Below are 25,398 nucleotides of genomic sequence, written 5' to 3'. Positions count from 1 at the left end.
TTACATTCTATTGACATTGCCTATAGCCAACTTTCTCTATACCTGACAAAGTCATTTTATTTTTACCGCAGTAATATCTAGCAGGTCATGGACGGCACATAAGTATCTGAAACCTTTCAATGTGTTGTTATAGAAAGAAGTTACAAAGAACAGATTTGGTTGTTCAATTTGGAGGTGAGCTGTTTTGGTGAAAATGTTCTATGCACTGGTCAACTCTGACATTTTGGGTTATTCTTTTTTTTTTTTATATCAATTCTGCATTTAGACTATCCATCTATCCATTGTCCACTGCTTATCTGGAGTCGGGTCGCGTTGGAAGCAGTGCCTGCAGAGGGTCCCAAACTTCCCTTTCCCTGGCCACATCAAACAGCTCTGACTGGGGGATGCCAAGGTGCTCCCATGGAGATATTATCCCTCCAGCTGGTTCTGGGTCAGCCCCTCAGTCTCCTCCCAGCTGGGAGTACCTGGAACACCTTTCTAAGAAGGTGGCCAGGAGGCATCATGACTAGGTGTCCGAACCAGCTCAACTGTCTCCTTTCTACACAAATGAGCAGGGGCTCTACTCCAAATCTCTCCCAGTTGACTGAACTTCTCAGCTTATCTCGAAGGGAGATGCCAGCCACTCTCCAGAGGAAACCTATGTAAGCCGCTTGTAACCGCTATCTCGTTCTTTCGGTCATGACCCATCCTTCACCACCATAGGGGGAGAGTAGGAACGAAGATGACCGATACATTGAGAGCATTGCCTTCTCAGCTCGGCTCTCTCTTAATCCCAACGATGCAGAAAGCGTTTGTGATAATGCTCTTGATGCTCCGATTCTACGGCTCATCTCACACTAAATTGTCTTTTTTAGACTAGTGGTCTAAAAGTCCAAAATAAACATGTTCTTTCACTAACTTTGTCTCTTTGCGTTTGTAGATTTCTTCTAAATTAGAAACAAAGTGAGCATTAGCTAATGCCTAATTTGCATGTCTAAACATAACATTTTAGAAAACATGTAGTACAAAAAAAGTTATGTAATAAACTGGGGAAGTTTCAAGGTAATATCTATTTGTCGAATGGTCTACCCTGTTTTGCTCTTTTACTATTGTCTACATTATCCTAGTGTTTGAGCAATACATTCTGTATTTACTTCCATTGTAACTGGAAATGAAGCATGCTTGTCTTCTTCAAAATTCACAATTGAAACGAACAAAGATTGCAGGGAAAAAGAGAGGTTTGAAAGTGAGATCTGTAAGATGGCCTTATTTTTTGGTGGATTTCAGGTGTCCTGTGTAACAACTCCAGTAATTGCTCTTTGTCTGACTGCGGTGAGCTCTCGACAGTGTAAATGTGTATTTACTGCTAATTTGACCGCTGTGTTGAGCTTTTATTTTAATGGAGCGAAATGGCGGTAGCTTGGCTTTCACAGCAATTAGAAACGCAGGTTTTGTGTCAGCCAGTGCACTCTGAGCAATTGCTGCCTCTTTGGCTTAAATAAGAAATTTGTCTGCACATGCACTCAGCTTTATTAACACTTCTATGTAAATCACTCATGTCGGCACAATTACGCAAGGATTACAATTACGCTGATTGATCTGTGATTGTGAACAAAGGAAGACTGCGGTTGTAAGAAGAAACAACAAGAAGAAACAAAGAGCTGTCGAAATATAACAACAAGTGTTATGGCAGTGTGTCAAAGAAAACCTGATTACAGTCACATTTACTGCAATCATAAAACTGCTGCCATAATCACAAACAGACATCTTGATTAAAGCACCAGGGGTCCTAAATGCTAAAAACAGCTATCACGGTTACAAGTAATCACGATTTAATTTATCATAATACATTACTACAATTATATTCACCGTTATAATTGAAACAGCTCTTTTAGAAATTAAACACTATTAGTAATGTGTTTTTTCTTTATCTCAATGTAGAATGCAAAACTAGATGCACTAGAAAAATGGCTAAAAACTATTCAGGCTTCTGTTTCTGTTGAAACGTTGGAATTGGGACAGTCCTTATAAGAAGAAAACAACAGTTTGGCACCCAGATTGTTGACATCCATCTTCATCGATCTTCATCTTCAACTTTAAATAGACACTTGATTTTTCAAGCATTTGGACTATATTGTAAATGATCTGTTTCATTCAAACACAACTTCCCTCCTCTGTTGCTCTCTCCGAGGTTTCTTCCATTTTTCCCCGTTAACTGTGGGGTTTCGTTGGGTGTTTTTCCTTGTCGGTTGTAAGGAAAGAGGGTGTCATATGTATTCTGTACAATCTGTAAAGTCCCCCTCAGAGAAATGTAAAATGCGTGATATTGGGCTATTTAAATCAACTTTGATTGATTGAACAGTTCTTCCAGTATTGCTTATGTAATAACAACAATGCATTACTTTGAAGTTGTTGTCTGCAATTATGAATTATATATTTATAATCCAAGCAAAGAGCAAAGCAGTATTTTACCTTCAGAAATTTGTATCATATTTTTGTTGACCAATACTCCATTTATTTGTTACTTGCAACTCTATCAGATGAAGTGTGTTTGAATGTTTTGCAGCAGGGAGATCAATCTGTGTTTCGATACTGGTGGGTAAGTGCTGAGCCACCAGACTAACTGTCTTTAGGCTGAACAATCAAACATGTTTGCAGCTTACTGGAGGATCCTGTTACAGAAAATGCAGGTCCTACTCTTTCCTCTACCTTCAGTTTAAGTGTGTACCTCACACAAAGACACACCTACGTTCACAGCAGCTCAGAGTGGTGTTCAGGTCCCATTTAGCAGCTGCGGCTCCTTTCAAAAACAGGTCTTGGGGCAGCTGGGTAATTTCACGCAGCCAGACAGAGAATGGCCACAAATAATTCCCTCTCCTCTCTGCAGTCATGGAGAATTCCGCGGTTTGGCTCAATAATCCTGCAGGGGTTTCCTGTGGGCCAACACTGGAGATCCTTCAGGTATTCAGTTTGATCAGCTCACACTGGGACGGCTTGATACGCAGATGTATACATATGTTATTATCTGTCTTGACAAGATATTTCTTTGCTCTTTGCTCATCGTGAGGCAAGACGCAGAGCCTTGCGGAGAGACAGCCAGTTAAGTTTTCTTTCTATAGTTACATCCCCTGCTTGACTGTGGCGCTTCATACAGTTGTCATCTTATTGGTTGCACTTGTTTTAAGTCAGCGGTAATTGAGGTTAAAGTTAAAATAATGTAACAATTTCCAGCTAGGTAACCAACCAAGAAAGTGAGCTGGAAATTGAAGCAAATGCTGGAAGTGGTCAAACAGTGGTACTACAATTGATGTGTCAGATGGTGATGTCATTGGGCCCAAAAACAATTCTTCCCACTGACTTACATTGGAAAAGAGAAGTCCTTAGCGTAAATCAGCACATCATTTATTTTGAGCTTAATAAACTACCCAGTTTGAACACTTCATTAGGCCCTAAAAGTTATAAAACTAAGAGACGAATCCCGAGTTGTTCAACTCATTTGACTAAGTGGAGACCAGTTATAACAGCGGATTGGGGGCGGAGCTTATGAAAACGCAAGTTTGCATTATCTATGAGCCTAGATACATCGATGATCCGGGTATTTTTATAATCAGAAGTCTCTGCATTTTGTTTTCTTGCGTCATTGAGCAACTTTCATAGGAATGATCAACTATCTCCATAGGAAAACAACCGCACAGTCAGCGCAGAGCCATTCTACCTGCCATGTGAAGGCAGCTTGAGCATCTGGTGTGTGTTTGTGTCTGTTTGCCTGCCTGAGTGCGTACTCCTAATATAAAGATCTGTCTCTTTAGCTGCTAAATGCTCCACTATGTTCACCAGCAGGTTGCTAAATGTGTCTGTCTTGCTGAAAAAAATACTGATATGCGAGCTTTTAAGGATCTAAATGACACGTTCGGGGTATTATTTTAGCAACATTGACATATTGCTATGTTTTCACTCTCCCTTTTTGTGTTGTAAAGGAGATTCTCTGTGAAGGCTATCTTATGGCCCAAATGTCTGCACATACAAAGGTTACTGAAAAATAGTGGCTGCCTTTCAGTTTTCCCTCAGGAAAGCACAGTTAGCTTCGTCAGCACTGTTGCTGTTGTTTGTACTGTCCGTGCTGTTAGCAGCATGAATTCCCTATAAAATCCTTGGTAGTATAAGCCTCTAAGGATTAGTCTAAATTTGACAAGGTTTCACAAGGAGACATTGCTTCTTCCAAATTTGAGTATAAAGCCAAATAATTCCTCAAGAAGGAGAGATGTAAAAAAAAAAAAAGTATTATTATTTTACTTAAAATAAAAATGTTTTACTTCCAGTTACATTCATTGCTTGTGACAGCTTAATAAGCATTTATAACAAAACCACTAGTCAGAGAGTTGAGCACTGCAGAGTCAGCATAAAGCGGCAGTGAAACTGGATCCCAGTGTGAATCCTGAAGCTTTCCACAGCCAAACTGTGGACCTGTTTCTGCACAGATTACCCAGAAGTGACAGGACGCTCCGGTCCAATAAATCACAGAGCAGGAGAGGCTTGCAGGAAGTGCAGCGTGTACAGAAGTGCGTTTCCTCTCGATTGCCTTCATCCATCAGAGCATTGCAGCAGTGAACGTGGACAGGGATAAAACCCAGAGGAATTACTCTTTCTGCATCCCTACATCCGTAATGAGACTGGAAGAGTGTATTGATGTTGATAAATCTCAGGTGTATCGGTGTGGTTGATACTCAAAGATGTGGGAGTCTCATCTATGTGTTTCTTTGCCTTTGTAAATAACTGCTAAATATCTCGATGGATTATGGTGATTTTGATGAGTTCCAAGGGTTACTTTATAATCTAATTTTCTTTTTATGGGATTTGTTAACCTGTTAAGCCCCAAGGACCCCCTCGGCGGGTCCTTTTTTTTCTCACGACACTGTGTCTCAGGGCATCTTAATATTTAAGAACCTATTAATGCGTTATACCAGATTAACGGGAAGAATCTCAGCTAACTGACGATACAAACCATTTTTTACAAAAACAAAAACACAAGTCTCATAAGAAGCATCTAAATGACCCGTGAGCGAAAAATGCTAACGCACTTTGGCACAGAACTCAAGATAAAGATACCCTTATTACTTATCGTAGCTGCACATACAAGATATCCGATTAAAGCTGAGGTTCCACAGATTATATAGGTATAGTATCATCACTGAGCGATCCGAACTCGCAACAGGGGAAGCAAACACAGACATCACAACACGTACCTTTACGGAGCTTTTACGGGAGATCGTCTCACCGTAGCTGTCAATCTGATCAAAATATGTGTTCAATGGCATTACAACGAGAAAAAACGCGGCTGAATCGGTTAATCCATAGGTTGATAATGTGTCTGTAGTTTTGAAAAAATTATTTATAATCCATAATTCCATTTTTATGTAAAAATCGGAGAGTAAAAGTTAGCTGCTAATGGTAGCCACCAGAGTTATCGCAGCTTCCGGTCTTGGCTATGCGGCAGTCTCACACACACACATTACCAAATAAGGAGTATGTGGGATTCCATTGGCTCTGACGGTTAGAAAGAGATGTCAATCATCAAAATCGACCAAGGGGGGCCAGAGAGAGGTCAAATCCACCCAAATGACCCCAGAAGTGTTTGTTTTTTTGCTAAATCTCTCTAAAAAGGTCAAATTTAACTTGTTTGCATCAATCTTGATACAGGGTACTTATTATATGTTGTAGTTGTTTGGATTCCTAAAGCTTTTAGTTTACCATCCCATCATTCAAGGGTGGTTTTCACTATAAGTTTTTTTTTTGTTTTTGGACAGACACTATAATTTACATTTTTTTACTGTGTTCAATCTGAATGTACTTTAAAATAAAAACATCTATATTGATTCTGACACTTCTACATCCAACTCACAGGTGTAACCTTGCTTTGAGAAAAAAGATTATTAATTTAAACCCTTTAGAAGGGAGATATGTTGTTCTGGGAATGTCATTTACGAGCCTGAGGCATGAAAAACAGGCTTGGGGCTTACCAATGAAACAAGTATAGTAAGCATACTTGACTCCCTTATGTTAAATGCAGATTTAAAACAGCTTAGAAAAGTCATTGTACATTTAAAATGATCATAGTGGCTGACAGGTGCAAAATGCGCTACAACGGCCCAAAAGACTTCTATTAGGAGAAACACGCTGCAATTATCCTACTTTTTCATTATATTGAAAAATATACTGTCACCGTTGGCACAGTTAGTCTGTTTCATAATTTTAATTGTTTTGTCAGTGTATTTCAAATGACTAGGTTAGCTACGTCAGCTAGCTAGCTTACAGCAGATCTGCAATAACATCGGAAGGAATCATGTGATCACATTTTTACCCCGATTAAACATTATAAAGCCAATAAAACTTACATTTTATAATCCCTGAACAAGCGCTCATGTCCCAGTTGTGTGCATCACTTGTTTGTGTCTCCTGGAAACAATTCCCGTTGTGTTATGATCTTCTTGCAGCATTTCTTTTCAATTTGCAGCGGTTTTTTTTATTTGCAGCACCTCGTTTATGCAACGCCTTTATTTTAATGCAGCGCATGTTTCGAAGATGTTTTTTTCCTTTGCATGTGTTTTGGGCCTTTTGTGTTTTTTAATTTGTATCCTTTTTGAGACTGCAGCGCGTTTCTCCTAATGGAAATATTTTGGGACGTTGTAACAGGTTTGTACCTGTCAGCTTAAGACTCAAATAGCATTAATAAAGTTGTAATAAAAAACGTTTTTAATTGTGCTGGTATAACTCAAGAATCGTATTGGCTCCTCGAAACTCTTAGTTTAGTTCAAATTCTGCAAATTGAATGAAGGATTTTGATATTTTTTTCAGTTTTGAAGTAACGGAACGAAGGTACTAAAGAAAAGAAAAGTTGGACAAAGTAAGCCTAATGGGAGTGTTTCTAAAGAGGCAATAACTACCACTCATATAACCTCGCTGAAAGCTACCTGTTTGTGGAAAAGCTGTCACGTGAAACAGCCTTTTCTCATTGAGGGACTGCCATTGTGCCTTATAGCCATAAATACAGCCAGGCAGGCGAAACATCAAATGATCTTCTAGTTTCACCCACTTTGATTTTGTAAAGATCCTGAGATGCATAACAAATAAAAGCAATGGATGAAGAAAACATAAAAAGTGGAGGTTGGATGGGTCCTGTTCCTGCTCTGAATGCTTAACAGATGTTGAAGTATAGAAGTGGAGAAGCGAGAAGAAATTAAGCTCTCAAGGGGTCACCAGCAATTTCATTTTAATTAGTGAAAAAGTAATAAACTGCTTCAATGAGGCTCTCCAGACAGATTAGGTCAATAAAGTCCCACTTCTTCCCCTATTAGCTGCAGTGCAGAAGTTAATGCCATGGAAGCAATTTAAAGCACCCACTACTAATAGAGGGCTGAAGCCCCACTTTTGGGCTACATTTGTATGTATAAAAAAAGTCATGACTTCAGGTTCAGGCTAGCTTCTCTCTCATTTGTTTCTTTAATTAATGCAATAACTCATTTAGGGTTTCTTTAATTAGTCTTTCTGAGAAGAGAATGTTACGTGGGTTGTTTAGAGACTGATTAAAAATCAGTCCAGTTTGCGTGTATCATTTTTCCAACCCAATTGAGATTTAACCACGCCCACTTCTGCATCGGTGTAGCTCCACGTGACTGTGACGTGACAGAAATCAGCCAATCACAAGAGGGGTTTAAAAAGGAATCTAATCTGTAATAAAAAGTACAGCAAAGCTAACATCTCTGTCAAGTTTTGAGGAAAGTGGTGGGTAAAGCTAAATGCTAACATCAACAAGTTAGCATGCTAATGTTTAGCGGGTATGATGCTATCATGCTAACATTAGCAATTTAGAAATACATCTAATCTACGTTTTGGCTGATGTATGTATATGTCAAGTTTTGTAAGTACTTTTCAAAAACCATATAACCGGACAAATTGAAATTACAAGCTGATGATGGCGATAGATAAAACGTCAAAGGATGCACATTGTTTAGTACAAGGACAACTATTTTCAGGTGTGCTCATCCTTGAAGCAGAAAGTATCTCAGGACGAGTCTGAATGTTAGAGTCTTCTTTTTATCAGGGTAAACTTGGGCCAATGCAGCATTGATCTTGGCTAAGTTTCTGTTCCATTTCAGCACCAGGAGTGGAGTGCACCAGCTGGGCGTAAAAAAGTAGGGCTTAACTCTAACGTCGGGCTTAGCGACGTCCGACGTAGTGATTCGAATTTACACCGAGTGCACCAAGCCTGACTAGTCTCGGGCGTAGCTGCGCCTGGTCTTAAGATGCACGTCCACGTGAATACACGCGAAACAGTAATTGTTGCCAAGCAACGCCATTTTACAGACTCAGAGGACCGCAGAGAAGAGGGAATTCCCACACCCACAGCGTCAGCAATGACTCAAGGGGAATCCCAAATGGCCACACCCCGAAAGAGAAAGAGGGATTTGTCAGAGCTACAGCGGGAACTGACGGAGAAAGAAATCGTTCGTGTGGAGGTGGAGACCGTCAAATTGAGAGCGGAACACGAAAAAATTGAGCTGGAGAAGGAGAAATTGAGACTCTTCTTAATGCCCTTTCATTGTTAAACATGTAAACAAGACGCCCTGCCATCGTTAATATCCTTCTTGCCTGTTTTACGTTACTATGGATACTAGTCTGTCTTTCCGATTTACGCCTGCTCCATACTAGGCATAAAAGTTACACCCCGGGCGCAACGCATACAGGGCTTAAGTCTAAGTGGTGCACTAGTCATAACTTTAGTTTGGTCTTAACCTTCGGTTCTACGTCGGACGTAGAGTTACGCCCAGCTTACGCCCAGCTTACGCCCAGGTGGTGCACTCCACTCCAGGAGCAGTCCATTTTCTGACCTTTTGAAATCAAGACCCAGTATTGGTCTGCGGCCTCTCTCATAAGAAGGTTATTGATAATAAATATAAAGCATTTTCGATAAGAATAACATGAACCTCACACATGTAGTGTTATATCTGCAGCAGAGATTTGTAACATACCAATAAGGCTGTGATGTTACCCAAAATATTGCGTACACCTCACAAATATACCATAAAAAGTTTTAAATCTTCTTTTACTCAGAAGCATTTTAATTTGTTTTGCTAAGTGAACGTGATGTTCTTCTCAAAGTTGAATTGAGGTGAAAATTATGTAATGATGTGTGCTGACTGCACATTGTAACCTAAAAAAAGAGTTTGAAATGTGTTTAATTATTTAACACATACCTAAAGTACTACTTGACTCACTATTGGCAAACATGTCATTTTTTAGTAAGAACACTGTGTTCTGCTTTTCCAGTCTGTTAGTTCTGAGCCGTCCACCGACTCCAGAGGGTTAAGGTTGACGTGAGGAACAGAAAGATGCCGTCATCCTCTTCTCTCTGATGGTCTAATGCCACTTTAATAATACTTTTAAAAGTCAAAATGGCAGCAGTGAGAAGTGCTGGTACATTTACTCAAATACTTCATCCCAAGTAAGATTTGTAGGTACTTTCACTGTACTTGATTATTTCAAATCTTATCCTACTTTGTATCTACTCCATTACAAGGGAAATGGAACATTTTATTTTTACCTTTTACCATTTTTTATTTGACAGCTGCTTTTCTTAAAGGTCCCATGTCTTGGCCATTTCTACTGATCATAATTCCATTGTTGAGGTCTACTAGAATAGATTTAATGTTCCAAAATCACATTGGTTTCTCATACAGCATCTCTGTATATTATGTATTCACTCTCTGTCCTACACGCCTTGTTGGAGCTCCTGCCCCGCCCCCCCTCCCTATGAGCCCACTGTGCTCTGATGTGTGTTTATGTGTTACAATGGCGTTTGTTAGCAACCAGTAAATGACACCAGTAATGACAAACAGATGAGAATGCTGCGTGGGGTCTGGGTGCCATGTTGGCGGGACGTTGCGAGGCTCGAGGAGCAGACAGTGTGAGGTGGATTACTGGTGTCGTTTCCGGAGCACCGCGGAGCTCAGGCTGCGTGTGTGTGTGTGTGTGTGTGTGTGTGTGTGTGTGTGTGTGTGTGTGTGTGTGTGTGTGTGTGTGTGTGTGTGTGTGTGTGTGTGGTGTGTGTGTGTGTGTGTGTGTGTGTGTGTGTGTGTGTGTGTGTGTGTGTGTGTGTGTGTGTGGATTGGTCCATTTGGACTTAGTGACGTCAACCTGCCCCGGAAGAAAACAATGGAAAAAGAGAAATCTCCAACGAGGCGTTCTGGGGCAGCACAGACAGGTCTTTTCTGTGTTAGAGTTTTACTCGCTACAGGGTGTAATTTGAGGGTTTGTGACTCTGCAGATCGTTTACATACAGAAAAACCTTCATAACACACAAGCGGACGGGTAATAACCAGAAAAGCATATGATGGGACCTTTAACTAAACGTACAATACATTAACATGATATAATGTATATCAGGGGTGCCCAACCAATCGATCGCGAGATGTGTCTAAAAATAGAACAACAATATTCTGTTTTATCGTTAATGTCCTATAACATAATCTTCCGTGCCAGAATAATGCTCTTGAACGCATCAAAGCTTTGTGATTGGCCGGCGTGACGCACTTTTGGGGGACAGTAAAAATAACAGGAGCATTTCAACAGGTTTTTGATATAATAAAAACTCAAGTTATTAACCGTTATTACCGTTATTAATCAGCTGTACGTTTTAGTTTGTTTGAACTTATTCATTATAATTATTGTACAAAATGGTATAAGAATGCAAACTTAAAAATTGATTATAGTCTATTATCAATTCAGGTTAAGAAACTAGTGTTGCTTGCATCCTATTTTAAAAAGGCATTTCTTTTTATAATCTACTAAAATGCAACAAAAAAAGGGTTTGATTCTATTAATGTTGTCTTTTTTATTGCACTTTGGCAGCAGATTCCTGTGTAGCTTCAGATCTGAGTTGTCTTATTAGTAAGCCTCATTTATGCTTTTGTAGCAACACTATTTGTATATAATAGCAAATAAAGGGTTCAGAGTATTTTCTTTTTTCCTGTGTCATATGTGGCAGCACTGTTCAATGTTTCTTGAAAACATTACCCACTGTAGTATGTGACGTGTGAATAAACTCCAACTCTGTATCAACAACACTGTTGTGTAACTTCAGTTAAATACTTGTACGTGTGTAGATTAGAAAAAGGTATGATAAAGGATCTGCAGTATTTTATGAAGTATTCATCGTACAAAGGTCAGTTTTATACAAGTAGAAGTGTGTATTTACCTGGCTGTCAGTAATGGCTACGCCTCTCTATTTGGACTGGTAGATCTCGGCAGACTGGCAACTTTAAAAGTAGCTCTCGGTTCAAAAAAGGTTGGGCACCCCTGCTGTATATAATAGTTATGGATGCACAATATTGCATTTTTGCCCATTTCTAAAATGGTAAGAAACCCTTCTTATTATAGCCAATTATGTTCCAACATACGAACATATTTCTTTCCACATAATTGCAGAAAACATCAACTCTCACCTGCAGTTGAATTTTATTATGCCTTCTGTGTAAGTGATGGCTCACTATAAATAAAATACATTGCTTTTCTAAATGAACCCATTCCACTGGTAAAATAATAACAGCTTAGGTTCATGTAAACAATACTTATTACATGAACTATTACTTAAGTGTAATCCTTAAGTTTACTTGGAACAGAGTATATAACGGAGTGATATTACGATTTTTTTATTAAGTCAAATATTTGAGTACTTTTTCGAGCGAACAGTTTCTGCAGATTTCTTTCACCTTTAAAATGTTTTGTGATTCTATTGTATTAAAAAACATAAACTAGTATATTACCTTTGCAAAGCTTAGTTTATCTGTCTGTTTATCTGTCTGTTCCTCTCCAGAAAACGACAGGAAACTTGGTGGACGTGTGGAGCATAGGCAACAGAAGAAGGCTTTTTTTGACATTGTGGATCTTGACCTTGATTGATAGGGCCTTTTTGCTGCATTCATGTGGTGTCAGAATAATCAAAATGAGTTCCCGGCTGGGGTAAATTCACGTGAACGCTCTATCAAGTTGTAACAACAACTCTGAAACATATATCAACGTGTTTTTTAAACTCAATGAACAGTCAAATACAAACACATCTTCCTTGTAGTGTCCATGCTGTTTCCATGAGCAGCATGTGAAGGCACCATTGGGCTTTGCAAAGGTCTGCACTCGCTCAGTGGAGACAGAAGAAAATATATGTTCAATATTTGGTTTAAACATCTGACGAGCTTTACTGATGAAGGGAAATAAACACAGCGAAACTATCTTTTAACTGTAAAGAGGAATGAACAGTGAAGCTCACCATCTGCCACAGACACACACGCTTTCATGTGTGTTTGCATAATTATGTAGGAACGAGTGCATGTGTGCTGCATTTTACACCAGGTGGTTTGTCACTCAGACACACTGTGAGGAGATACATTAACCTCAAATAAAATCACGTTCCAGACTGAAATAGTAAATAATACTGCACTTTAAGTGAAACTGCATAAATAAACAGTAATATGTTTAATTGAAGTCGACGGAGCGCCTGAACATCACAGACAGTGTAAATACTTCATTTGATCAGTCTGACCTCTGGGATTCACAATCATTACTCTGTCTCTAGAGAGCAGTTTGAACTTAACCAGAACAAAGTCACGTTTGTATACTGGACCCAATTAATAATAATAAAAATAAGCACTTTAGCATTAGAAACAGTAAAATAATTGCAAGGTATGCCTCCAAAAAGGCTGCACAAATTAATATTTAATAATAGAATATGTTTAACTTTTTCTTTGGAAAACTTAAATCCTGTGTGTAGGATATTCTGCAGTTTTTTTGAGTTATTTCCAAAATACTTAAGTTTTCCCCTCTAGAAATGTGTGACAAAGGAGTGAGAGGTCAGTGTGACTGAGTAGCAACAGAAAGCATCCTACCATTATGTACCTGTTTATGGCTCTCGGTTGAAATGTAGGTGGGAGAACGGCAGGTTGGACCCTTGACCTCCAACTGCTTTACATCAGCTGTAGAGAGAAAACAGAGGAGTTACTGTTGGGTTCATAAGGAAGCACAGGTTAAACATGAAAGCTCTAAATAATCACAAAGTGGGACAGTAAACCAGTTTGGATTGCGATATATTAAATGCCGGATGTAAAATACTGTGCATCTGGATCTCATACGTTATTGCATAATAACAATATAATTGGTATAAATTGCTTACAAGTTATTTTTCCATGACAGTAGATGGTTTGTTTGCCATAATATTTGAAAATCAGATGTCATATTTGCCAGAGGATGAATCTGAACAACTTTGGTGAACTTCGAACACCATAAGGTTCTTTAAAGGGGCCCTATTATGCTCATTTTCAGGTTCATATTTGTATTTTGTCAGATGTTTACATGCTTTAATCTTCAAAAAGCTATTTTCTGTGTTCTCTGTCTGAAACTGGAGCAGAGTCTGCTCTGATTGGTTAGCTTGCCGGCTCTGTTGTGATTGGTCAACCACTTAGAGTTGTCCTGCCCCTTAGTGTATCAGTACAATGTATCTGTGCGCTAGCCAACAGAAGCGTGAGTGTCACTTTGTCGCAGAAGTAAGTGAGAGTCTAATTGAGGCGTTTTAGGCGGGGGGGGGGGGGACTTTAATTCTGTCCAATATTTAGTAATAATTAGCAAATGCTTACGCATAAATAAGATAGTGAACATGGTGAATAATTAAACTAATGTACATCAACATGTTGTTTTTGACATTTTGAGCATGGTATTAACATGTAGCTCAAAGAATAGCATGACTGTAAACTCCTTTTGAGTTAAAGACAAATATCCTTTTCAAATGGATCTGCATTCTGTACGAGTTGTTTACCATTATGATTCTATATTACATAGCTGAAGAGAACCCATGCTATAAAACTTTTAATACACAGGTTCCAATATATTTCATAGGCCATGATGCAAAAGTTTTCCAAAGCTCTCCCTCCAGACAAAACAAAGATGATTTCACACTGTGATCTTTGTAGTCCACATCATGTCTAGCTGTTTCTATAGCAACCCCCACATGCGAGCAGCAAATTGATGATGGATGTTGTTGCTGCGATGGTATTGTATGCTACATACAGTACAGTACATCAGGTAAACGCCAAAAAGGGGAAAAACTCACTTTAGTAATCGAGTGATTCATCATGCTCCAATAATGCACAGTGCTGCGTGATTCAGTTTTTTTTAAAAACGTGATTCAAAACTGCAGAAGTGTTTGATCAGTAAACACATGAATAGAGATGACTAACTGTGAAGCTGTAAAGTTCATATTATTCTCTCCACACACACACACACACACACACACACACACACACACACACACACACACACACACACACACACACACACACACACACACACACACACACACACACACACACACACACACACACACACACACACACACACACACACACACACACACACACACCACACACACACACACACACACACACACACACACACACACACACACACACACACAACACACACACAACACACACACACACACACACACACACACACACACACACACACACACACACACACACACACACACACACACACACACACACACACACACACACACAATACTGCAGCGGAATTAAAAGTGCACAAACTAATCCTTCTGTACTTAGCTGCTCTTTTGTTTCCGATTGCACCGCCGACAAAGCTTTTGTTTAATATTGGACATGACCGCGATCCCCTGTGAGCCAACATGTATTGATCTGTGGGAGCTGGTGAGCAGACTATTGTTTCCAGCTCATTCTGGATCAAAGAAACAAAAACTTCAAAAAAGCAGCTTTAGGGTAAGGAGATTGTCTCTGACTTTGACTTAGCTTTTGATAATATAATAGGGTCAGATCAGAGATAAAAATAATTCAATATTTCAAAATATTTTTTTACTCTGTATCATAGATATTTATTATAAACTGTGCAACAATCAGGATAAACAAAAGTTTTGAATGTCGTTTATTCAGAATTTAACATTAAAAATTCAGAATTCTGGACAGATTTACCAGAAAAACAATTTATTTTACTTGTTACCTGGAATTGTGTACATGTGTTTGTTTGTTTTTACACCGTATTACAAATCTTTATTGTTCATATTTTGTTTTTTTATCTGCATTGTTTTCCTACTTTGACTGCATCTGCTGCAACAACATTTATTTTTGAGTTGTATCATGTTTTATTCAGATATTAAGATTTTGTCCAGATTTTTTTGACTGTAACTTCAAAACTAAATATACAAAACACAAAAAAGTCAGCGAAAACCCTTTTCGTCTGAACATTTTTACGAAAGACACACACAAAATAATATTGGCGTGCTGTATAGGTTTAAATATACATCATATATATCAAATAACAATATTGTTCTCAAACTCTTGCCTGTATTCAACATTCAATGTGCTTGTACTGTACAGTATGTTGCTGGTCACTATGCAGTAGGGGAAGGTACTTCAAAGTGATGCTGTATATACATATATAGTATATAGTATATACATACTGTATATTCTTGGACAAAGTTGACCTCAGTGAACTTAATCTGTTTTTTTATTTACCAAGCAATTTTTACGCCCTCCAGTTTTATTTTAAAGTGGACCTATCATGCTATATTTGAAGAATATATTGTAGGGAGCATACCTATATAAAACATGTCTGTGAAGTTTTTTTTTCAAAATACCAAACAGATCATGCATTTTAGCCATGCCTCATTTCGCTCTATTTGCTCTATTCCAGCCCTGTTTTCACAAGGGCTGATTCTGTGGCAAATGAGCTGCCTCGCCCCCCTGCAAAGGAGGGGGGCGAGGCACGAGCGTCATGTTACCATGCTGTTACCATGCTGTTACCATGCCACGCAACCTCTCATTCCCCTGATAGGTGGAGAGTTGGCCATACACTCTCCACCTGACCCCGTTTCTGACGTCAGAACAATTTCAAATCTGTATCAGTCTGTATTAGATCCGTTGCAGCCCCGTTTTTAGAAATTTGGGTATGGAGGAAAAGAGAGAGGGTTGTGTCCCTGACACACCGGGGACACCTATTCTTCATGTATAAAAGACGTACACAAGTGCATTTTGCATAATAGGTCCCCTTTAAAGAGGAAAAACTCCACAAAAACAGGGTGAAACTTCCAAGAAAAAACCCCCCAGAAGGAATCAGATGAACTGTAATAACCGCTCTTAAATAAGTATTATGACTATAGTTGAGGTTAAATAATAATGCATTTTAAAAGGAGCAGGTGATGGTCTCTTAATCCTGCACACAGATACAGGTTTCTGCTGGCAGCTGTGCAGAAGCTGCAGGCCTTTCAAACAGAAGGCACATGACTCACGCATGTGTAGGACCAGATCTGTTGATGGCAGTTGCTGCCCACACAAAAAGAAGCCCTTCTCCCCGTTTCTTACTTGCTCAATTTCTTTACAAAACAAAATCACATTCATGTGCAGATCAAGTGAGAAGGTGACTAATCCTGCACCATCTGAACATTTCTTGAGGATATATGAGTAACCGTTTTTCATCTCTGAAGTGCTTAATGATATGTTTGAGATGAAATTCAAACATGAACTCTGATGAAACAAGATCAAAAGCTGCTTCTGCCTTTTTGACGAGTCAACTCATTCACACAGTTGACAAAATGACTGCTCCAGTGCATGTCAGTCAGAGCAAGCAGGTTTGAAATTTCAACCAATGCCTGAAATATGCAAGAGTGTGCATAAACTGACACAATAGACCCAGAGAATCTTGACCAGACACATTTTTTTTTATCGGATTGCTATAAAAGTCAAAGAATGGCTTCAGAAGATGTGATGAAAAGAGAATAATTCCGAATTGCCGCCAACACTTCAGCACCTCAGTGCCATTTCAGAGTGCTGAGCTGTCTAACCTTAAAAAGATGAAAGTAAATCCTCCAGAGACCCAATTACACAGGAACCTGAGAGTTGGATGCAGAGGCGGAGAAGAGAGGCGTCCCACCTGCACATCGCCACTTCTATTAGCTGTTCATTAAGTGAAATCAATGCACAGGGTTTGACGAAAAGCAATTTTGTATGCAGATGATCTAACTCTGTTGTGAACCCCTGGTCTGAGCGGGACCACACATGCAGCAGCCTCCTCTCGCTGTAATTGCCTCACTGTGTAAAAGAAACCATCTGGTTCAGATTTGGGAGAATAAACGGAGAAATACTGTCTGCTGGTTTCCCTCAGCGGACATATTCAGGCTCTGAGTTATTGGCTCTCACGTGTTAACAGTGTGTAGGGGTGGCTCGGCGCCAAATGCTCTGGTGATTTAGCCACTGTGTTACAGCTGCACCATTTCTTTTGTGTTTTATAAGACCACAGCAACTGGTGCCCAAGAATTTTGCTGTGGCAGAATGCAGTTAAAGCTACCACACTGCATGCAATGTACTGTTGGATATAATTATCGTTATATTGTAAATTCTTTAATTTAATGAGTCATGAGTCAGCTTTTAAACCCAGGAGTGACTTTCTAAACATTAGTTAACATGTCAGGTCTGCTATTTCCGATAACAAAATATTCAGAAAACTTGACTTTCCTTTGCCGTGTGCTTGAGTCAAGAAGCTTCTAGATCTATGTAATGTCCGTTCTGCTGCATGATTCCCTACTACCAAATTCAAACGATCAACAGCCCTCAAATACAAACTGAAATAAAATAGCCACGTTTATTCAATACAACCACTTGGTCCAGACTAAACTGTACAGACATTCATGTCCCCCAGAGGATGAATCGTACAGACTTTGTTGATCTTCTGACTTTTCCTTTTGCGCCAACAGCTGGTTTTCAGTTGTGATTTTGAGAGACATCTCTCTCTTTGATTCATTAACTTCATTATCATTTGATACAGTCGATTTTGTCCAATATATGAATCTGTTGGTTGTGACTCATGAGAAACGTTTAAGTCTTTAGGATTCAAACTATTACCTGTATGAAACAATCTCAGAAGTATTTGGTTCACTGGATTGGTTTTTAACAATGCAACGTAATTTATAAAGGTATGATATATATTTTCGAAACGTTAGTTTAACTGACAGCCAAACAATTATATGTTTACCCAAACTGAATCTGGCTAGCTGTTCCACCTGCTTTCACTCTTTATGCTAAGCTATCTGTCTCCTGGCTGTACAATAGACGTATGACCAAATACTAATGAAAGTTCCATCTGCCCCAGCTGTTATTTGGGTTTAGTGCTAAATAGCTAATGTTAACATTCTTTCTCGTTCAGTTAGTACGTTTAACATTTTTTAATATGTGCTAAATATTTGCTACACATACCACAGTTCCACAAATCAAACCAGGAATTACATTTAACTGAAACTACAAATGTCAGCATGTAGGATCAGACATCAAAGTGATCCCATTATATGAAACTGAAATGTTTTTGTACCACTTTTTGACCAAAAGTTAATGTTTGGTCACCAAAGGTCCATTTAACAGCACTTCTTCAGAGAAACAAAGTCATTTGGTAGAATATAGATTAAACAAACAATTTCTGTGTTGTCTCATACACAATCTTTAAGATGTTGAATATTTAAACCTAATTTTACCAGCTACATTTAGTGATGCTTGTTTTGTTTTATGTGTCTTTTATACTCTCACTTATATTTTCCATTTCTAATTTATGGTGAAGATCTTACACAGCTTCGGTTAAGAGTTAAATAAGTTGTGTAGTTGACTAACACAGGAACTCAACATGTGTTAGGAGAAAGACAGCCAGGAGAGAGAAGAGCTGGTAGAGACCCCCGTGCTGCAGCAGAACAGAGTTCGGGGTCGGGGTCGCTCTCTGGAGGGAGACCATCTGCCTTTTAATTCACTTTGACTGAATTTAATCTCGTTAAAACCAGAAACCTTTGAAAGAGCCGTATGTGTCTGCAGTATGTTTGAGAAGAATAGGTCGTGTTAAAGGCTCCTAATTCAATCAACAAATCAAGGAAACGACCCTCTTCCTTTTTTCAACAGATTACCACGAATGTCTCATTAGCAGAAAGACATGTGCAGGTTTAACACATGATAAAAGAAAAACATCCATTACAGAGAATTCTTAATATTTTTCTGGATACGTTTACGGCTTTTTGCCTTCAAAATCCTTCTGAACATAGAAACCCGGAAAATAAATAAAAACTAGCAGAAAAAATAGTTTCTTCCATCCAAAAGATTGTATTGAACTTTCCAACACAGCTGCTTCTGGACCAAAACAACTACTACTTTCTTCAAATTTCCCACGGTAACATCTTTCAACAGCTCTTTTTGTCCGATTAACTGTTCAAAACCTCATTTACAAAATATTACAATCTTAAAAGCAGAAAATTGCCAATTTGCCAATCTGAAGATTTTGAGTTTTGGCTAAAAAATAAATCGCATATTATTTTTTGTTTGGACAAATGAATTCACTGTCTCAGGAACAGAAATTATAAAAAGGTTGTACACATTTTTTGGGGGGATTTTAGATTGTTAGTCAAAGTAAACAAAAATGAATTTAAAGAGTTCCCTTTCTACTTAGGGATCTAATGTTTTTCACTATTTTCTGACTATTTTATATATTGAAGAATATATGAATTGGTAAATGAACTTTTAAGGAAAACATTTAAATATTCAAACCTATTTTTTCTTTAAAAAGAACAAGCAAAGTGCTTAATAACTTTGGCAAAATGTGCTAAGTAAAGAACAAAGAAAATTGAACAATGACAGCCTTATGGCGTCTCAAATCTACAGTAATGAGGGGCTCTATTTGTCAGACCTCTGTCCCACCAGCAGCGTTGCTCCCCCATGAGACGCTCTGCAGGCGGGATGGGAAGTAAAGTAACAGCCAGTCCTTGCGTATCGCTCCCCCTGAGCTCTGCTGTTCCTTTTGTCCGGCTGCAGCAGCCATGCTGTGTACCACAAATAGACTAAGTGCCTCAGTGCTGCTCATGAAAAGAAGGGACAGATGGACCTGAGGTTCCCCGTCGCCACAATGCCTGTCCTCCAGAGAGACACACGACCTGAACTCTCAGGATGTGGAGGTGGTGAGACCGAGAGCAACACGGACTCCTCAAGAAAAACAGAATCAAATCATGGCTTGTGGCTGGACTGGATTTGAGAGGGTTTTATCCTCATATGTCTGTTCTTTTAAAGATTATTTATCGATTGTTTAGCCGAGTGACAGCTAACATTGGTAGACTAAAGCCCCTGTCACACTGTCCCGAAATTGACACCCGATGGACACACGAATATGGAATTGTGAATTTCGCACGAAGATGGCCCCGAACCACACACGAAGGCAACATTTACATTACATTTAAGACCTACAACTGCAACGAAAGTAACAAAAACAATTATGTTACAGTACTATGATACTGTACTGATATCTTCAGACTTTGTTCTTTACTTTATCCGTCGTTATATGTAGAAAATATTACATTTTCTCCGTAATGTTGTTTCCATAGCAACAACAACTTCCTGTCAACTGTCCTTCAAAATAATATATTATATCCTTTTTAGTTTCACAGAACAAAAATTGGGTTATTTACATAATATATTTACATGATTTTGCTGTGCAATAAAACAACCCGATGGACACACGATAAAGTAAATGTTCAAATTCGGCTGTGATCGTAGCAACATCGGGCCATTCGTGAGGGCATCTTAAGCCTTCGTATGACCGCCGGTGGAGTTTCTCAGGCTCCGGCAGCAACTTCGTGAGCGGTGGCAACATCTTTGGCATGCCAAAAAATTGCCGAAGGACCTTGCGAAGGTTCATTTTCGTGTTGAATTCGTGTGTCAATTTTGCCCTTCGTAAGGCCATCGTGAGGGCATCTTGTTATCATCGGTGCCATCGGGCATTCGCCCCGATCAGAGTGAGGGTGAATGCACCGATGATAACACGAAGATGACACGATTTGACAAGATGCCCTCACGAGTGCCTTACGAAGTTGCCGCTCACGAAGTTGCTGCCGGAGCCTGAGAAACTCCACCGGCGGTCATACGATGGCTTAGATGCCCTCACGAATGGCCCGATGTTGCTACGATCACAGCCGAATTTGAACATTTCCTTTATCGTGTGTCTATCGGGTGTCAATTTCGGGACAGTGTGACAGGGCCTTAATGGGCCGCGACATGCAACAATAGTCCTGGAATCAAACTGTAGATTTGCTACGTTCTGTGGCACGAGCTTGACAACTGGGAGACAAACTGACACAACAATTTCAACTTTTAAAATCCTTTCACATGCAGGAAATATACAAAGAATATAGGTTTGGAAACCAACAGTCGGTTTGTCAATTCATAAGGAACAGTTTAGAAGATTAGTTAATCTTTTATCAATGAACAAGACAGAGAGTCCACAACAATGCTAGCCACAACAACACTACCACTGTCAACCTCTTGGTGGCCCTAGAGGTGATGTCAAACAAAATGTCAACTTCATGGTGGCACTTAAGATCCTCAGGAGAAGCATCTATATTTGTACATTTTGTGGGAAATGTATTAAGTAGTTTTTGAGATATTTCAGTGCGGACCAAAGTGTTGGACAAACAGATCGACAGATTGTCTTCTCTAAAACCAGGCTGCTAATGCTAATGCCTGTTGTTGCTTTTTCTCCCCTGATTTACATTAATTTAAATCTTATATTCTTCAGTTTTGGACTGTTGGTTCTTCACATTGGGCTTTCACATTACAATGCATGTGTCGTATTATTTTCTGACACTTTTTAGACTAAAGACTTTATTGATTATTTAAAAAGAATAATAAGTAAGCTTGGCCAAAACGGCCATCGGGTGAATTTAGGGTAGATTCTCCCTTTAACTTGTAAGCTATGTAACACAACCCCTTTTGGCATTGCTGTCCTGAACATTATTTTGTGCACGCAGAGAAAACTTCACACAGAAAATAAGATGAGTCTCTCAATAACATAAGAGGGCTCTCAGAAGAAAAACATGCAAAGGGTCAGAGTATGTGTTGCACAGACGTAAAAAGCTGTGAAAGTAGCAACTTCCCGCAGCCAAATGCTCGTTTGGCCACTCCACTCGCCGCCATGGCAGATACTCAACTCTTATTTAGAGATTTTAATTTTTCTCCAAACATAAAGCTGGCTAGTGAATTGTCAACAGAGAATTTGGTTTTTAGCATTAAGGTATTCTGATTCTGATATCCTAACTGGTTGTACTTTCTTTATATTTGTTTACTGATACTCCTGCATTATCTATATTTATATATCAGAACAAATAGATATTCCATCCAATAAGATATTTGAGGCTGGTGCTGAAGGATGTTTGAGAGCACAATCATTGGTCCCAATATAAACATGTAACATGAAAAAATAACAAAATAATCGAAGACTCTCAATATCTGATTCACCATTCAAGTCAGTTTTTTGGAATTAAACTCACGCAAATAATGTATTTTTTTTTTAGCTTCTCTGATGTGAAGATTTTCCTCTATCCTTCTTTGTCTGATCTGAGAGTTTTATAAAATCATTTATTGAGAAAATAATCACCAGAAAGAAATAGGTTGCAGCCCCACATAAACAAACACTGTAACATCCTATCCTAACCTTAACCTATCCTGGTTAAATAAAGGAAAAATTAAAAATTCTTAATTGTTGTTGTTATTTTTAAAGAATTGTGAAAAGATATGTTCTGAGCAGAAATGTTTTACAGTGTGCAAAGAGCTAGTCAGTGCTCTTATGTAATATACCTCAAAAATACAGTAGGCTATATTGTGCATTTCTACCTTTATATATACAGTCTATGATTTCTACACTTTGATTTATTGTGACTCATCGGCTGACATGTTCATTTGGTTAATACATAATAATAATAATAATTACAAAATCTTGTTTATGCCTATACAGATAACAGTGAACTCAACCCTGTCCCAAATTATTTAGTGGACATCAAACTGTGATTCCATTTATTTATTTGTTTACAACTCTATCTAGGCGTTAGACACGTAGTATAGCAAGTATTGTCTTTTTTCAAAAATAAAATATGCTGCCGTTATCAAAAGTTAGCCTATTTAAACTCTTGCACCCAAATTAGCCTTGTTCTCATTAATTTTTAACAATGTAAAGTGGTACTTTAACAGTAGCCTATATATAGTTATCACTATATTACTTTATCACAAGTTTTTACGGTCACCAATGAACACTAAACTGTGGTTACACTTATGAAAGTTGGTGAATATAGCTGCCAAAATCATTAATTTAACGTATTTTCAGGAGTAAATAATTAAGCTAGCAGTTAAATACAAACGTAAACACTGCTGTATGAAGGTACTGTTTGTAAACTGTAGGCTGCTGTACGTTAAATAAACCGCTGTAACTTACCGCTGAAAGATGAGAGCTTCTTTCTCAGAAACGTGTCTTTTATCGGTTGTAGGAGTGAAGTAAACTGTCTCCCGAAAAACTATTAATTCCAACAAACCCCTGTAAAACAGTCACGCCTCCTGCAGTTGAGTCTGCAGACTCGTGTTCATTCCTCGATGTGAGCTGTTGGTAGCGTTTACATTCATATTTAAAGCACTATTCGCTTCCGGTACCACATTTCAGAATAAAACTACTTCTGGAACAGGTGTTACTGAAATCAGGTACGACCAGATCAGTGTTGGGAGCTTTACATAAACAGTGTATGGGTGCGCAAAGTAGGCCTACCAACAATAGAGTCTAACAAATACAAATTACAAAATAGTTACCAGCTAAATGAATTCTGAATATTCTATTAAAGTAAATCGTAGACTAATTGATGGGTTTCAGGAAGTTATGTTATCATATACTGTTATATCAGATTATTAGAATGTTGTTACTGATGTTGAAACACATTTGACTGTTACAGCTGGTGGAGGCAGGGGCGGATCAAGACAAATATTCATGGTGTTGCAAGAGGGTGGCAGGAGAATTTGAGGGGTGGCATCCCCTGGCAGAAGTGCTGATTTAATCGCAGTCACATCAATCAATGTGAACTTGGAAAGCCACAATATTTATATTTGAACTCAATAACATTAGGTGACATTATTGTGGCAAATCAGTAAAGCCTTAAATATAAATATATAAGGTGCAGTGGCGGCGCCAGAGATTTTCTTTTGGGGGTGCTGTGGGGTAGCTTGAGGTTTCATAGAGGGTTCTCAAACATTTAGGATTTCCCATTAATGTCCCGGGTGCTACAGTTGAATTTCAACCCACACGCACATACACAGTGTACCCGCGACTGTTACAATGAAGGCTTGATAATCAGCTCACGGCATATAGGTGTAAGCAGGGTAAAGTACAATTTTTTTTATAAGTGGGGAGTGGACCTCACATCCTCTAGGGGGGTCCGGGTGCATGCTCCCCGCGAAGATTTATTTTTAAATATTTAAATGAAATGCATCAATCTGGTGCACTTTGAGAGCAACATGAAGAGATCTATTGATACATCTCTCAACACCCATATGAGACAGAACTGTAAACAGATTTTCTATTTCTTTATGGATATTTTACAAATCACTCCCCGTTTAAAATGTATTCTTGTTTTACTGTCATAGTATTTCATACCTGTTTTTCACATATGCTCTTATTTTTTTTAAACCTATAATGATCATATAAACGTGTGCCTCAGAAATACACATACATTTCTTGGGGGTGCTTAGGGGGTGCTATGGCTATCCTGGGGGTGCTTTAGCCCCCCTGGCGCCGCCACTGATAAGGTGGCAGACATAATTTAATGAATTTTAACTGAACAATAACTGAATGAGTTTGTCTCACTCTTAGACCAGCAGGGGTACCAAATCTATGCAGACTGCTGCAATAAATACATTAATTAACTGTCTCGTCAATGTTTGTCTGAATTAATATGATACTATTAACAATCATATTATTCCTATCAGCTGTCAATCACTGTTATGATTCACATATTCAGTGTTATTATTAAATAAACTATATTTTTTGGAGGAGTTAATGATGAATGTTCCTCAAGATGCTTGCTCACCATCCTTCAAATTTGAAAGACAAGTAATTACTATCATATATCAAAAGATCCAAAGGAACAGTTCAGCGCCCCACAACTTCATTGCAAACAGTTACAACCTTGACTTTACATCAGAAAGAACAAACATTAAGGAAGTGACTAACTGCATCAGTTAAGGTTAAAAAATGTGTATTCAGCTAAAACATAAACATCGCTGCAGTTATTATCCAGTGGAAAGCCCTACTGGCCTAGTTAAATTAAAGTGGTTACTTTTTTTTGGCTGGGCAGTGAAGTTTTACACACCGTCTTATTTGACTTTCTCAGGACTGGAAACTGTTTTTTGGGGGCAGACCCCCATAAAGAAGAAAAATGTTTTACACACGTAAGGTCATCATCTTAACCAGTGGTGTAGTGGTCGTTGGATGCGGGGGATCGCCGTCCCCCCACTT

At 38.7% G+C, this 25,398-nt stretch overlaps 1 protein-coding gene across 2 annotated transcripts in view; it reads right to left on the bottom strand.

Annotated features, from left to right (window-relative positions):
• The window catches only part of LOC117557831 (tetraspanin-18-like), a 40,931-nt gene extending 17,429 nt beyond the window's left edge, over window positions 1–23,502 (bottom strand). Inside the window, exons 1-2 of one of the 2 annotated variants that reach the window (XM_034233796.1) lie at window positions 23,335–23,502; window positions 12,915–13,001 (exon numbers count right to left, since the gene is read on the bottom strand). In XM_034233796.1, coding sequence (XP_034089687.1) covers window positions 12,915–12,917 — 3 coding nt within the window. In that variant the 5' untranslated portion in view covers window positions 12,918–13,001; window positions 23,335–23,502. The remainder of the gene's footprint in view (window positions 1–12,914; window positions 13,002–23,334) is intronic. The other variant, XM_034233797.1, reaches the window with a different exon arrangement.
• Window positions 23,503–25,398: the final 1,896 nt, after the last annotated feature.

The sequence above is a fragment of the Gymnodraco acuticeps genome, unplaced genomic scaffold (assembly GCF_902827175.1).
Source record: "Gymnodraco acuticeps unplaced genomic scaffold, fGymAcu1.1, whole genome shotgun sequence".
NCBI lineage: Eukaryota > Metazoa > Chordata > Actinopteri > Perciformes > Bathydraconidae > Gymnodraco > Gymnodraco acuticeps.
Note: the sequence above shows the minus strand (reverse complement) of the source record. Positions and strands in the feature narration are given on the sequence as shown.